Consider the following 13,329-nt stretch of genomic DNA (forward strand, 5'->3'; position numbering starts at 1 on the left):
TGTCCTTCCCTCCATCAATGACTTTCTGATAGGAAAATGATCCCAAGCAGGGTACAGACATCCCTGCATCAGGTAATAATTTGCATGCTGCTGCCTTCTCTCACACTGCCTTTCAAATTAGGTTAGATCTGTCCTTTTGAGCTCGGCATCTGGAAGGGAAAGAGCCAGAGGAAATCTCTTGTAAATACATCGGAAAGGCTGCAGGAACACCAGCACTGTCACTGCTCCCTCCTCCCCTCCAGGACCGCGGTGTTTGGAATAAGGGAGCGATCAGGATCCCCATCCCCGTGTGTTCTCGCAGGTATCCCCTCCTGGGGAGGCAGAACCCTCCTGCTCAGCACCGCCGCTGATGCGCAGGCGGGTCGGGACGGGTACCCGGGGTCGGGGGCAGGGGGGACCCCTCTGTGCCGGGCGGGGGCCCCGCTCCGCCCGCGGGGCGCGCAGGGAGCGGGGCGGGGCTCGGGGCGCGCAACCTGCGCGGCCGTCGGGTCCGGCCGAGGCGGGGCGGCGGCGGCGGCATCAGCATGAGGGTGAACTTGGGCGCCCTCTCCCTCTTCGTGGCCCTGGTGGGACTTTCCAGCTTCGTCTTCCTCGTGGTGGCCATCGCGACGGACTTTTGGTACATCATCGATGCTTCCAAGCTGGACGCGTCCCGGAACGGCTCGGACGCGCTCAGCTCGCACTCGGGGCTGTGGCGGACCTGCCGCGGTGAGTGGGGCGGGCGGAGCGGGCATCCAGCTGTGGATCCAGCTGCGGACATCCAGCTGCGGCGTCCAGCTGCGGGGATCCCTCTGTGAGGGTCCAGCTGCGGGGATCCAACTGTGAGGGTCCAGCTGCGGGGATCCAGCTGCGGGGTCCAGCTGTGAAGGTCCAGCTGTGAAGGTCCAGCTGTGAAGGTCCAGCTGCGGGGTCCGGATGTCCGGAGGGCCCCGGAATCCGTGGGCAGTGCCTTGTCGATACCCCCCCCCCCGTGTTACCTCCCGAGGGAGACATGGGGAGAGCGAATTTTCTGACCTGATTATGCATTAACTTTTAATCCGAGCTAATTTAATAAAACGTTAACCATTTAGGAGGAAGGAGATGTCTTTTCATTTGGCTCGGGGAATTAAAGGGGGAAAGTTCTGGGTTAAAGCCATTAAAATAATAAATAAAAATGTAAAGAACATAAACATAAAGAACATAAATATAAACACTGTAGCTTATGTATATAAACAATACAGTTAATGTTAATATTGTTATTATGTATTGTTAAAGTAACATAGCAATATAAACTTTGTTAGTTTGAAATGTGCAACATTTATTAAAATTTTTAACATTAAGATTAAAATTAGGTTATCTATAAACAATTTAAGTAAACTTAATCACATACTAACTAAAGGTAAGTGACTAAAGACTCACCAAGTTCACCAGGTAGTTGTACTGTATTTGGTCTTGCTTGGTGTTTCGTAGTTCTAGATTTTAATGACAGATCTGTAAATGCTATATGGATAGTATAGAATTTTCCCCATTGAGTTAATTTGTTACTTTTGGTTTTGATTCCACCATTAAAAGCAAGGAGTATGTAATGTTCACCACAGTCCAGAAAGGATGTTGCTCCCAGTGGAGTGGGGAGAAGGAGCAGGTTTCAGGAATTCTCCCTGAGCTGTATCCCAAGCCCACTACAACGAGCAGATGTTTCCCTGCTGACTCCAGTGGTCAGGCCCCATGGGAGCAGCCAGTGCTGGGTGCTGAAAATCCCCTTCTTTCCTTCCCTACCTAGGAATAACTGTTTTAAAAGCAGTTAATATTATATGAATTATACTTACATGCAAAAAAAAAAAGGCAAAAAGATATTATAGTGTAATTTTTTCCTCTTTGTTTTTCCCTTTCTCTGTTAGTGAGGAGTGAGTGTTACCCTCTGATAAACCCCTTCTGGCACGAGAATGCAAACATCACCGAGTCACACAGGCAGCTTTTGTGTGAGTAGCATTTATATTATTTTTATATTTATATCCACTCTTCCCTCCCTCCTTTGCCACTGACAAGGACTCATTTCTGATTCAGAGGGGGAACTCTCTGAGATAGTGTTTTGTCTCTGCTTCTGTACAACATCTGTCACTGCCTGTGGTCCTTGAGTAGGTTTACTTTTGAAATAACCATCTATTTCATGTCAAGTTCAGCTAATTTCTTCCACAGGAGCCAGACCTTTCTGACTGGAATGGCACAGGAAGGTGCACGATTGTTAAAAAATAAAAGGCAAAAATGGTCAAAATCGCCTCAGAGTAGTTTGATCACTGAAAATGCTTAAGCACACATTTTTACAAATCTTTTAGGCAGCTGCTTTTCTACCCTTTCAGTGGGATTCCTTGCACTGATAAAAGACTTAAGTTAGTGAGAATTTAAGAAAATAAATCACTGACTAAAAGCTGTGTTCAAAGTCCTTGAAGAATACTGTGTTCAAAACCACTAAGCTCCTAACTCTATTTACTTCCTTTTTTTTTTTTAAATACATTAGTCAATGTCAGGATGTTCTCAAAAAGTCCAAACTGAACATTTTCAAATACTTACAGGCATCTCCTAAAAGATGATTTAGCTTCTTTGCATCATACTCTGCCCAATCCTCTGCTCACACATGCTCGTATATGGGCTTGATTTTTACAATCTTTTAATTTACTTACCTCTCCCCTCTGACTCTGGTATTTTCCACCTTGCATGCAGAATATGTGCATTAATCTTGTGTCTTAAAATGGGACTCTTTCCCTCAAAACCAGACATTGCCTGAACAATCCTCCAGAGAGGCTTAGAGTGTCTTCAGTCTCTTGGAGCAGCATCCCACGATGCAGCCAAGAGTGCAGCACATGTGGGAAAGGAGGCCTGGGAGGTGCTGATGCTGGTGGGGCTGTGCCCCAGCTGTAACTGGGAAGCTGCAGGAGGAATAAGACCCCAGTGAGCTACTGAAAGAGCCATATAAACATATCGACAGGTTCAAGACTAACAGCCCAGGCTGTCTCTCTGAGCTTTCAAAGAGAAAAGTGCCATTTCTTAAATTTTCCTTGCTCAAGACTGAGGGCCTTGGCTGCTTGATGTTGCTGAAAACTCTGAGGATCAGTGAAAATGACTGTTTGCCTTATCAATTAAACCTTTGAGGGGTCACTGTTAGTTGAACCCAACCAGACTGATCACGTTTTAGGTGTGGGCAGCTCAACTGTTACGTTGGGGATGGTCCAAAATTTCCAGATAAAATTATTAGCATTTCAAAAGTCGTGTGCATATTTGCAAAAAGGCACATCTGTTATTTCCCCCAGGTGAGGAGATTTTAGGCTGCATCTCTTCAATGAAATAACAAAAAATCAGAGATTATACTGAGCTCTTGTGGTTATAAAAATGATGTTGGCTTGGAAACAAAGGTGGTCATGAAGTGTAAGAAAATAGTGGATATGAGTAAAAATTGGATTAATAACTATGTTTACAGGCTCTTCAGAGCTTAAGAGAATTTTTTTTCTCTTGCATTCACATCAAGTACTATTTTTAGGTTCCTGGACAAAGACTTCAGGTCTGCAGATTTTACAATAAACAGACATAGTCTGCCTAAAAATGATGAGATAAGAAATCAAAGATACTTTCAGTGAAAAAACCTGCTAGGCTTGATTAGAGTGATAAAGAGTGAACTTTTTGATTTTTCTGGTTGTTCAGCTTCAGTGCAGTTTCAGTGAGGTGAGGCTACAGGTCTGCAGCAACAGCAGCTGAACACAGGAACTGCCATGCCAGTGCTTCTTCCTTTAAGGAAATACAGATATTTCTAAGTGACCTCTAAGTTCATTAAGTACTGAGATATTACCTTCTGCTCTTTCTTAAATATTTCCTGACTGTGGTCACTGAATCATATTTAGGCAAACTATTTTCATCTATGACACATTTTAACTAGAATTTTAGAGGAAAATTCTGAGGGCGTGGACTGCAGTGTAGTTACAGTAGTTGCTTCATCTGTTGCTGTATGGGGCAAACAAGCTAATTGCACAGCTTTAACTGGTTACTTCAAAAAAATCTTATTTTTCCTGTGTGTGCCTGTGCAGGTGTCTGTGAGGAACATTCACATGGGGTTAATCTCATTCCATCCAGCTGTTCACACATATTTCTCACTGTATGACTGGCAGACTGAATTTCGTGAGCTCTGGCAACATCAAACGCGTTTCTTGCTGATTATTCCTAAAAAGATTTTAAAGGACTGTCTCCTAATATAGGCATTTAAGTAACACATCAGTCACATCCCTCATTTTTCAGATTTTGAATGCACTTCTTGGTGTGTCTTAAGTAGACACAAGTGCCAAAAAGATGGGAGAAAGTCTGTATGTGAGTGCAAAGAGCTGGGTTGAAGTGGAAACAAAAGTCCTGGTCACTGCCAGAAGACAAACCCTTCATTAGAGAACGAAAAGCCTCCACATTCCCTTCCTCCACATTCCTAATCTTTCTCCTGTTCATCCACAGCATATTCCTTTTAGGTTTATTGTGTACTTCAAATAGAGTTCCTGGTAAATTAAAACAATTTGGTGTACAAGTTAAGATCCTGTGCCAGCAGCAATATCACTCAGGCAATCAACACAGGAGCTGTTCAGCCTGGGACTATGACGTGCTTTCACATCACAGGAGTACTCTTGACTGATTCCTCTCATGGATTAGACACAAATATGCCTCCTCCTCTGCATTAGCTTTCCACTTCTTTTCTTACCACTCCCTCCAGCTGAACATACAGTGTATACCATCTCTCTTCCTCAAGCCCACAGTGTATAAAATATTTTCCTACTACAGATTACATTATGACATGGTTATATATTTGTTTAAAACATCAGCCACTGACTAAACAAAAATATCACTAGACTTCCTGCCACTAGTTTTCCTGAAATTTCTGCATTTAAAAAATGCTTTTTTACTGGAGATGTACGCTTTCCTCTGTCCTACACAGGATTAAAAGTGTCACTTTTCACAATTTAGACAGTTATTAGGGTCTCTTGGTGATCAGTAGGATTAAAGATAGTCCTCTGAAAATCACCCTTAGAACTGAAATCTGTCATCAGACCTCCTCCCCACATATTTTGCCTTGCTGTGTGTTCTCCTGTGCCAGCTATGGAAGACAAGCAGGAAGAGCACCTTTTTTTTCATGGTGAGCTGAATCCATCTCTCACTAAATGATAAAATAAGGGTGTCACTCTCACTTCAAAGGAAGCTGCATCAGGAGTTCTGAGCAGCTTTGCCATTTTCCAGGAGAAGAAACGTGCATCCACAATCACATCGAAGTGTTGAGGATCACATACAGAGAGAGGGAAGCTGGTGTGTAGCAGGAATGGCAGTATTTAATCGCCTGAAAGATTTCCCCCAAGAGTTCAGCTTTGTAAAAAAAAAATCTTGAAAGAAAAATCAAAACAAACCAAACAGAGCCAAAACTAAAAAAAAGAATCAACTACCGAAAAAAACCAAACAAAAAAACCCTCCTAGCAAGTTACACTGGGCAAAGGTTGCTCTTAGGTATTTTTGTAATATAAATATTTTCCATTTACCACAGTCTGTATTGTTAATAATTAGTGAACACCAGTATAGATTTAGGTAGAGGCAGCACCAATGTAATCCCTGCAAAATGAACAGTGTTGTAAATATTTTTAATCAAAACCAGACAATTTCTCTTGAGTCTTAGCTTTGCACCTGAGCTGGTGTGGGGTCCCACCTGCACTGCAGAGCTGGGGCTGGTGTTATGAAAAATAATGTGAGAGGAGCTGCTGTTCTTTCTCACTGTCTGCATGACACACAAACCATCTGCATTAGGTACCTACAAGGTACCTACAAGCCTCTCACAATCCTGATTTTTTGTTATTGACATGAACATCATGGGCAGTGATTGATTTCCTTTTACAGGTCCATTTTTAGTGCTCTCCTGTATTCTTGAGCCATCTAGAGATGTGCAGTTAATGGATGTGGTTTCCACTTACATGTGGCTGGAAGAAAATCTTTTTTCCTGATATAAAATCAAGACTGGAGTGTGCAGCTGCCAATGCACAACTGCCTAAAGTATTCTCCCAAGAGTATTTTTATTTTTTCTTTTTTAAACTTCGGTGTGACTGGAACATGAGGCTGCAGACAAGTTAGTCCTTCCTGCAGGGAAACAATCTTTGCAGCAGAGGCAGCTACTGATACCTCAGTTGTTTTTATGTAACAGCTGCCTTGGTTTCTTCCTCAACAAAATTAGTTTAAATAGTACAGGTAAACTTGTCTGGATTTCCTTACAGCATGTGGACCCTGTAACAGTCACTAACCAGCTGCTTTCACACTTTGCCCTGCTCTTCATGGTTTATTTTATTTTTACAGTTTGTAATGTTATAAAGAATCCCCTCTTATTTGGCTGCCATGACATTTTTCCTTGGGGATTTACAGTTCTTTGCAATTTTTCTTGTGGTTTGAAGTTATCAGAAGGAAAACAGGGCTGGAATATCTAGCAAGAGCTAGTTCAGAGGCCAAGTGAAATAAGATCCAAATGATGTACACAGAAATTCTAATTTAATTGATCTGGTAGGTGTGTACTAAAGGGATCTGCTTTGTTTCTGAGCAACAGTGTACTGTGCCTTCAGAGAGGTCCCAGTGAACATCTGCTGGGTGCTTAGAGTAGATATTACAGTAAATATATACAGAAATCTGAGATAACTCCAGCATCACTGCAGCTGGGACCGAACAGTGACAACCTCTGATGAATGTTCTCGTTTTCAAAGTCATTGGTACCGTGGCAGTAGAATGTGAGCCCCAGTGCACCTCTCACATCCATCATTCTACCCATTCCTGCTTGTCACTGTCCCCTGTTTCCCATCCAGCACCAATTTATTTCTGCTGTCTGCAATTCGTCTTCCAGTTTAGCTCAGAGACTTTCTGAGAAGAGCACCAAGCCAAAACATGTAACACAGAGACCAGAGCCTGGCTAATTATCCTGGAGTTCCCTAACCCTGTGAGCAATCCTCCACCAGCATCTCTTCTCTGTTGAACTGGAGGGAAACCGGGCCTTCGTGTCCCTGGGGTCCAAGCCCAGAAGTCTCCCATTTAGCCACTGACAGCAGTTCTTTTCAGTTGCTCATTGTTTTTCCAAGTTGTTTCCTTCCTTTCTTCCCTACAAGCAGGTAGATCTTTCTCCATACTCTGATTCTTCCTGGCTTTGCCAAGTCTTTCCAGAGCAGCCCTGTTGGTTTTAGCAGCTGCCAAGCCTTTGGTTTCAGCTCGAGGCTTTTGTCTTTCTAACTGGGTATTTAGTAACTGCTGGGTAAGATAAACAGGGCCTTAATTAAGCTCTTCTGAGCCACTGCCATTTGGAGTATTTCTGATGAGGTGACTATTACAGTTTTCTAGAGACTATTTGCTATTATAAGCTGTGCAAACAAATCCAAAGTTGGTTTGAAGCAATTAAGCTCCAGCGTGTTAACAGGGGATGATTAACAAAACTGCTCGGCTTGCAGTTGGTTACTTCTGACACCGTTCAACTCTTCTAGTTCATTCCACAGATTTCTCTTTACAAACAACTCAACAACAACTGTGTTGGGTGGTAATTCAGAAGTGCCTGCCAAACCCTGAGATCTGGACACACACTGCAGATGTCATTCTTACAGATATTTGGTCCCATCTCTACTAAAACAGCTTTGGCTGGCTAATGTAAAACTTCATTAGATCAGATCAGGCAATTTAGTTCTTTTTTTCTCTACAAAAAACAGGAGTGTTTTTTAAATGTTTATGAGTTTGTTTCAGTATTTCCAAGACCAAACTTTTGGACCTTTTGTGTTGCACTGACAGGGCACTCTGCCATTGAGCAATAGATGTGGCAAACTGAATTCTGTTTTGCAGGAAAGTGCACATACCTCTTCTTGTGCAAAATGTTTAGGCTGGTGGTTTTTTTCAATACTAGATTAATTTCATCTATATGAAGAGTTATATGTACAATATATAATGCATCAATGTGTATTTCAACAGAAATTGAAAAAAATACTAAAATGACTGCAAAATTAATGTTTTGACTTCTTTCACAGATGATTATTGAGGACAGAAACACAGTAAAGATATTTTAAGTCATGTTCTTCCATAAACTAATTCTGTTCCTCTAATCAAGGAATATAATGGCATAATATCATATGCCAGATGGCATGAATTCAGATTCCTGAGTGGTTTCCATGGCAGCATTTTAGAATAAGTTTCCCAGGCAGTTGCAGATTTCACAGGACAAATGAGTATTAGATATTGAACTTGAACACTAGAGATGATAAAAGTGCTGTTTAACCAAATACAATCCATTAAATATTTGATTTTAAAAAAGCTGCAGGTGATTAATGGGAAATGTAGTTCCAGCTGTGTATAGGAAAAGTGAGGCTCTGTCACAGTGGGATTTGTGGGTTTCAGCTGAGATACCCCTAAACCCTATATTTTCACTGAAGAAGGCATAAAAATCAGAGTTATTCTGATGTTGCATGCAGCTGCCACAGATCATTCATGTAATCTGTGACACTCCCCAGGTTGTTCTAGTATGGATTTGCTTTCCCCTTCCTTCACAAGGTTCCATTCAGAGCCTGATCTACCTCACCCACTGTCCTGGCTCAGGTTGCAGTAGCTGAAATCACACCATGACAAGGAAAGTCAAAGAAATAGCAACTGTAGGTGCTGCTGTCCTGAGGTGTAGTTTGTCAGCAGTCAGTGAGGGACACCTGGAAAATCACAAGGCATAGAGCCAGTGATGAGCTTATTTATGTTTTTTCCCTCCCAGCAAAGCCAGCTCTGGGGACAGATTTTACCATTCTTACATTCACACTTTTAAAATGTTAATTGTATCAGATTTTACCTGCTCAAAGCCTTTTCACCTTTTACATACAAGACCAAATCTAAGGGGACACATGAATGTCAGAGTGGTGGGGAACCAAAATCAGGCCCAATAACCCTCAGCAAGCACAAACGTGGCTGAAAACCAGCCTGTTCCTGCTGCTTCTCTGGAATCTGAGAGCTGAATTGGGTTCCAAATCTCTGTTCTGTCACATCATGTTGCATCACATCCCCAACAACCACTTCTACCTGTATAAAACTGCTGAACTGAGTTCCATGGCTGTTTCTCGTCTTGGTGTTCAGCTAAGAATTGCAGACAGTTTTGACATACTGGTTTCTACCCAGTAAGCTGAAGATTGATTTGGCTGTTAGCATCTGAGAATTGCTATAGGTGTGTGTTTCTTAGGCAGCAACAGCAGCTGTGGCTACTTTTGCTGAGGGAAAACACAGGGAGCGTCCTCAGCTTTATAATCAGAAAGTGCTCTCTTCAATGCAGAATGCTGAATTTGTGATTTCTGAGCATCAGCTGGTCCTGATGTGGGCATATGTGGGATTGAATATGAAAATATAATACCAGCATAAATAAACAGAAACAGAAGAACAGTAAGGTCACCTCCCAAAACTTTGTCATTTGCCACACTTTTCCTTGTGATCACGTTCTGTGCTACACAAAACAAATAATTACGTCTTGAAGCCACATTCTGCTGAAGAAAAGACATTAACAGTGTCTGCCTTGATCCCATGCAGCCCCTTCCTAACCTTCCAAGCTTCTAGAACTGAACAGAGATACACAATTGTGTCTTATCTTTATAATGCTGTTGAAGGGGATAAGCTGGATCCTTAGCCAGGGACAGAGGGAGTACTTCCAATTCAGTGGGCAGTTACAGTCACTTAAAAAAATTGATCATTTGATCACACAAAACCTGTGATCTCTTAACTGATTCCTTTTCCTTGGGAACCAGCTAATGGTGTATTGTGATTCCTCTGTGAAATTAAGTGAGTCACTGGAGCCTAGACCTCTTCAGAATATAGATTTTAAGGGATTTTTTTCTCAGCACTTTGGTATTAAATAAATTGATACTGGAATTACTTTTTCTTGGTTATTATTCTAGAAAAGGTTGGGTTGAATGTTGTGGATAGATTGCACGAGAAGGAACAATGACACAAAGGTGGTTTATGATGGAAAAAACCAGTGTGATATGAAAAATACATAGCAACCCTCTGTTTACACAGCTATTAAAATGTTATAGGGATCAAGAAAGACTAATGTAAAACATTTAGCATGGGAGGAAGCGAGCAGGATAGGTTAATGTACTTAGTGAAGCTGCTGTAGAAAACAATGACAGACAGAATCAGAGCTGGATGGGAAAATTTACCTCTAGTTGATGGTCAGCTGCAACAAAGGAAAAGGTCACCAATTTGCTAGATCTGTTCAGCAGAGGACATGTGACAGAAGAGAAAGAATTTAATCAAAAGCATGGCTGGATCTCACCACCCAGACACAGCAGTGCCACTCACTGTGATCTGTGTGATAACCAGGGCTACTTTGGATTTAGGTTGCCAGTGCCTACCTGGTGTGCAGTGCATGACCTGTTATCCAGCTTGGCTTAATAGCTCAGTCAGTTTAACTGCTTAAATATATCTATGCAGACATATCCTTTATATTTGTGGTCTCTGTTTGAAACACAGGCTGTGATCCTGTGAGGGCTTGCTCTGTATGTGACCTTTTCCTCCATATCATATATTTGTCCTGCCAACTTAAACTGAAAACTCAAGAGGTTTTCCAATTTCTTGTTGATTCAGCACAGAATAAAGCTTTGATTCTGATCAGGGGCTCTGCACTTCATAATTATTAGTACATCTACTGACACCATAATCAAATATTGAAATATTAACATTCTTTATTTTTCTTCAGACATGCATGGAACATTTGTCATCCTGATGCCCCTCAGCCTGATACTGATGATTTTTGGAGGAATGACTGGGTTCATCAGTATCCTTGCCAGGGCCTACCTACTGCTTCTGATGACGGGACTGCTTTTTCTTTTTGGAGGTACAATATCAAACTCCCAACCTAACCAATTTAAATAGTAAGGGATTATATCTGGGAAACATCACTTTGTTTTTCCAGGGAATAAGAACTAGGCAGGAGTTTCCTTTCAGAATAATGCTGGTGTTCATCCTGATGGGATTCTGGAATAGATCAATTTAGAGTCAGGAAAGGCAAATAATCACACACAGCCAAACATCCTTGTGCAGTGAGTCACACTTTGAACACAGATGTTTGCTGTGCCCATTAACACAAAAGATTTAATACCTTCTAAGCACAGGGCAAAAATTCTTTACAGAGGGGGTAACGGGGTAATTGAAAAGTGACTTTGGAACTACTAAAGCAGAGGGTTTGGTAACCTTACACAGATCTTACACCCATTAAGAAAACTGACAATTTTTTGATGGCTTTTGCATTGGATTCCTGAAAAGGGTCTTGCTGGGCATTCCTGGGTGAGCTGCACTGCTAGTTTTGAGCTAGAGTGGTGTCCTCAAACCATGGGTCACAAAAGGAAACCCCAAAAAGTTATTTTGGAGTATAACTTTTCATTTTGAACCTGGTAACAGAAGCCAGACCAAAGTTTTTCTCTCTTACAATCAGATAAGACACTATCTTGTCCTGCAAGTGTTCCAGTATCTACTTTTCCTGGGCTTTATTCCAGGGCCTTTCTATGACTTCTTTCCTGCCACTGATCAAGTAAAGTTATGATTTTGGTTAGTATATGTCCTTTGAGTGACATAGATGCCAGGCTTAGGATTTGGTATGTACTTGTGCTAGATGTGCCATTCCCTAGTTTCCTACCTTCTATATACAGTCCTTTCATCCAGCTCCTTGAGTGCCTTTATTAATCTATTTTTAGTCTGCTCCAAGGATGTCTTTGACTCAGTTATTTGGAAGTGATGAATAGTCATAACTCCACAACACTTGGTGGGAGGTGGCGGCAAAGACCAACACATTTACATTAAACACTCAAAATTTACAATACTCAAAGTTAGAAAGCAGTCTAAATTCAGGTCAGTGACCTGAAATGCAAGAATCTGTGTCTCTGTGGGCTTCCTGGCATAGAGGTAGACATCAGCAGTGAGGAATCAGGATGCACTATAATACAGTACTGAAAACAGACATGTGTGTGCATTAGATATCTGTGAAATATATGACTGGGTTTTTATTGTGGCAGGCTTGATGTTAGACATTTTGATTCAGTATTTAACAGTGGGAACACATTATACTCAACGGACAGAAAACCAACCTCAAGTAGATATCAAAGATAAACTGGGAATCCGGCCTGGGTGGGATAGGAAGGAGTGGCAAAGAAGCCCTAAACCATATCCAATTGATTGTTTTTGATTTAACCAGCTGATTATGTCTCTCTCTCTCTCAGCTCTGGTCACACTGACTGGGATCAGTGTCTATATTGCATATTCAGCTGCTGCCTTTGAAGAAGCTGTCTGCCTCCTGAGGAGCAAGGACCTCCTGGTGGAAATCGATATCAGGTTTGGCTGGTCCCTGGCCCTGGTCTGGGTCTCCTTTGTCACTGAAGTGCTCACCGGGGCCGTGTTCCTCCTGGCAGCAAGAGTTGTGGGTCTGAAACGGCAGCGTGAGCAGATATTATGAACAACAGGTATCCTTGCAACAACAGAACCCTGAAGAGCCCGACAGTCTGGATTGCTTGGTCCAGCTGGTCACTGGGGGTATATAAAAGTGGAAGGCTGAGTGCCTTGTCCACTGCTGTAAACCTTTTCCCTCACAGTTGGCTATAAAACACAAAGATTCTGATAAATCAGTAAAACATTGCAAGTGCTGTCAATAAGGACACCCTTGTGACTTTAGAAGAAAGTACATTGCAGTGTTAGTGTTTTCAGACTAATTTCAGCTGGCAGCTCATAAGACATCTCCATTCACTGCTTGGAACAAGGCTGATTTCTTGCTTTCTTTTATCTTTTTTGCTGTCTAAGCACAGTGCCTCAGAGTACCTTGCAGGTCAGCTTTTGGTTTCTCCTTTGAGATTCCTAAGAAGGACATGGACCTGCTGCAGTGAGTCCAGAGGAGGCCACAAAGATGCTCCAAGGGCTGGAGCCCCTCTTGTATGGAGATGGACTGAGAGAGCTGGGGGTGTTCAGCCTGGAGAAGAGAAGGCTCTGGGGGGACCTTAGAGCCCCTTCCAGTACCTAAAATGGGATGCAAGAGGAAAGGGACTTTGGACAAGAGCCTGGTGGTTGGAACTAGATGATGTTTGAACTCCTTTCCAACCCAAACTGTTTCATAATTCTGTAATTCAGCAGATGGTAGTGACTGTGATGGTAAAGTCCTGGAGTGTAGTGCAGTGGTGAGTGTACTGCAAGAGAAAGATACAGCTGCTTTCCCAGATGTTTTAACTAACTACAGTAGCCAGCCCCAATCTACTTTAGATGCTCAGGCTACATACTTATCTTTCAGCCTATCACTAGCTGCTTTTTCAATTCTGTAATGCC

The 13,329-nt window shown here is 42.2% G+C and overlaps 1 protein-coding gene across 2 annotated transcripts; it reads left to right on the forward strand.

The window, feature by feature from the left end:
- The first annotated feature begins 524 nt into the window (after positions 1-524).
- On the forward strand, positions 525-12,607 carry TMEM114 (transmembrane protein 114). Of its 2 annotated transcripts, XM_027684127.1 has the most exons (4): positions 525-708; positions 1,878-1,958; positions 10,724-10,861; positions 12,240-12,607. In XM_027684127.1, the coding sequence occupies exons 1-4, from the start codon at positions 525-527 to the stop codon at positions 12,470-12,472; spliced, it is 636 nt and encodes a 211-aa protein (XP_027539928.1). In that variant the 3' UTR covers positions 12,473-12,607. The 2 variants fall into 2 exon arrangements, with proteins under 2 accessions (XP_027539928.1, XP_027539930.1); XM_027684129.1 differs by lacking the exon at positions 10,724-10,861.
- Positions 12,608-13,329: the final 722 nt, after the last annotated feature.

Source organism: Neopelma chrysocephalum, unplaced genomic scaffold (genome assembly GCF_003984885.1).
Source record: "Neopelma chrysocephalum unplaced genomic scaffold, ASM398488v2 Primary Assembly neopelma1_65b, whole genome shotgun sequence".
Classification (NCBI taxonomy): domain Eukaryota; kingdom Metazoa; phylum Chordata; class Aves; order Passeriformes; family Pipridae; genus Neopelma; species Neopelma chrysocephalum.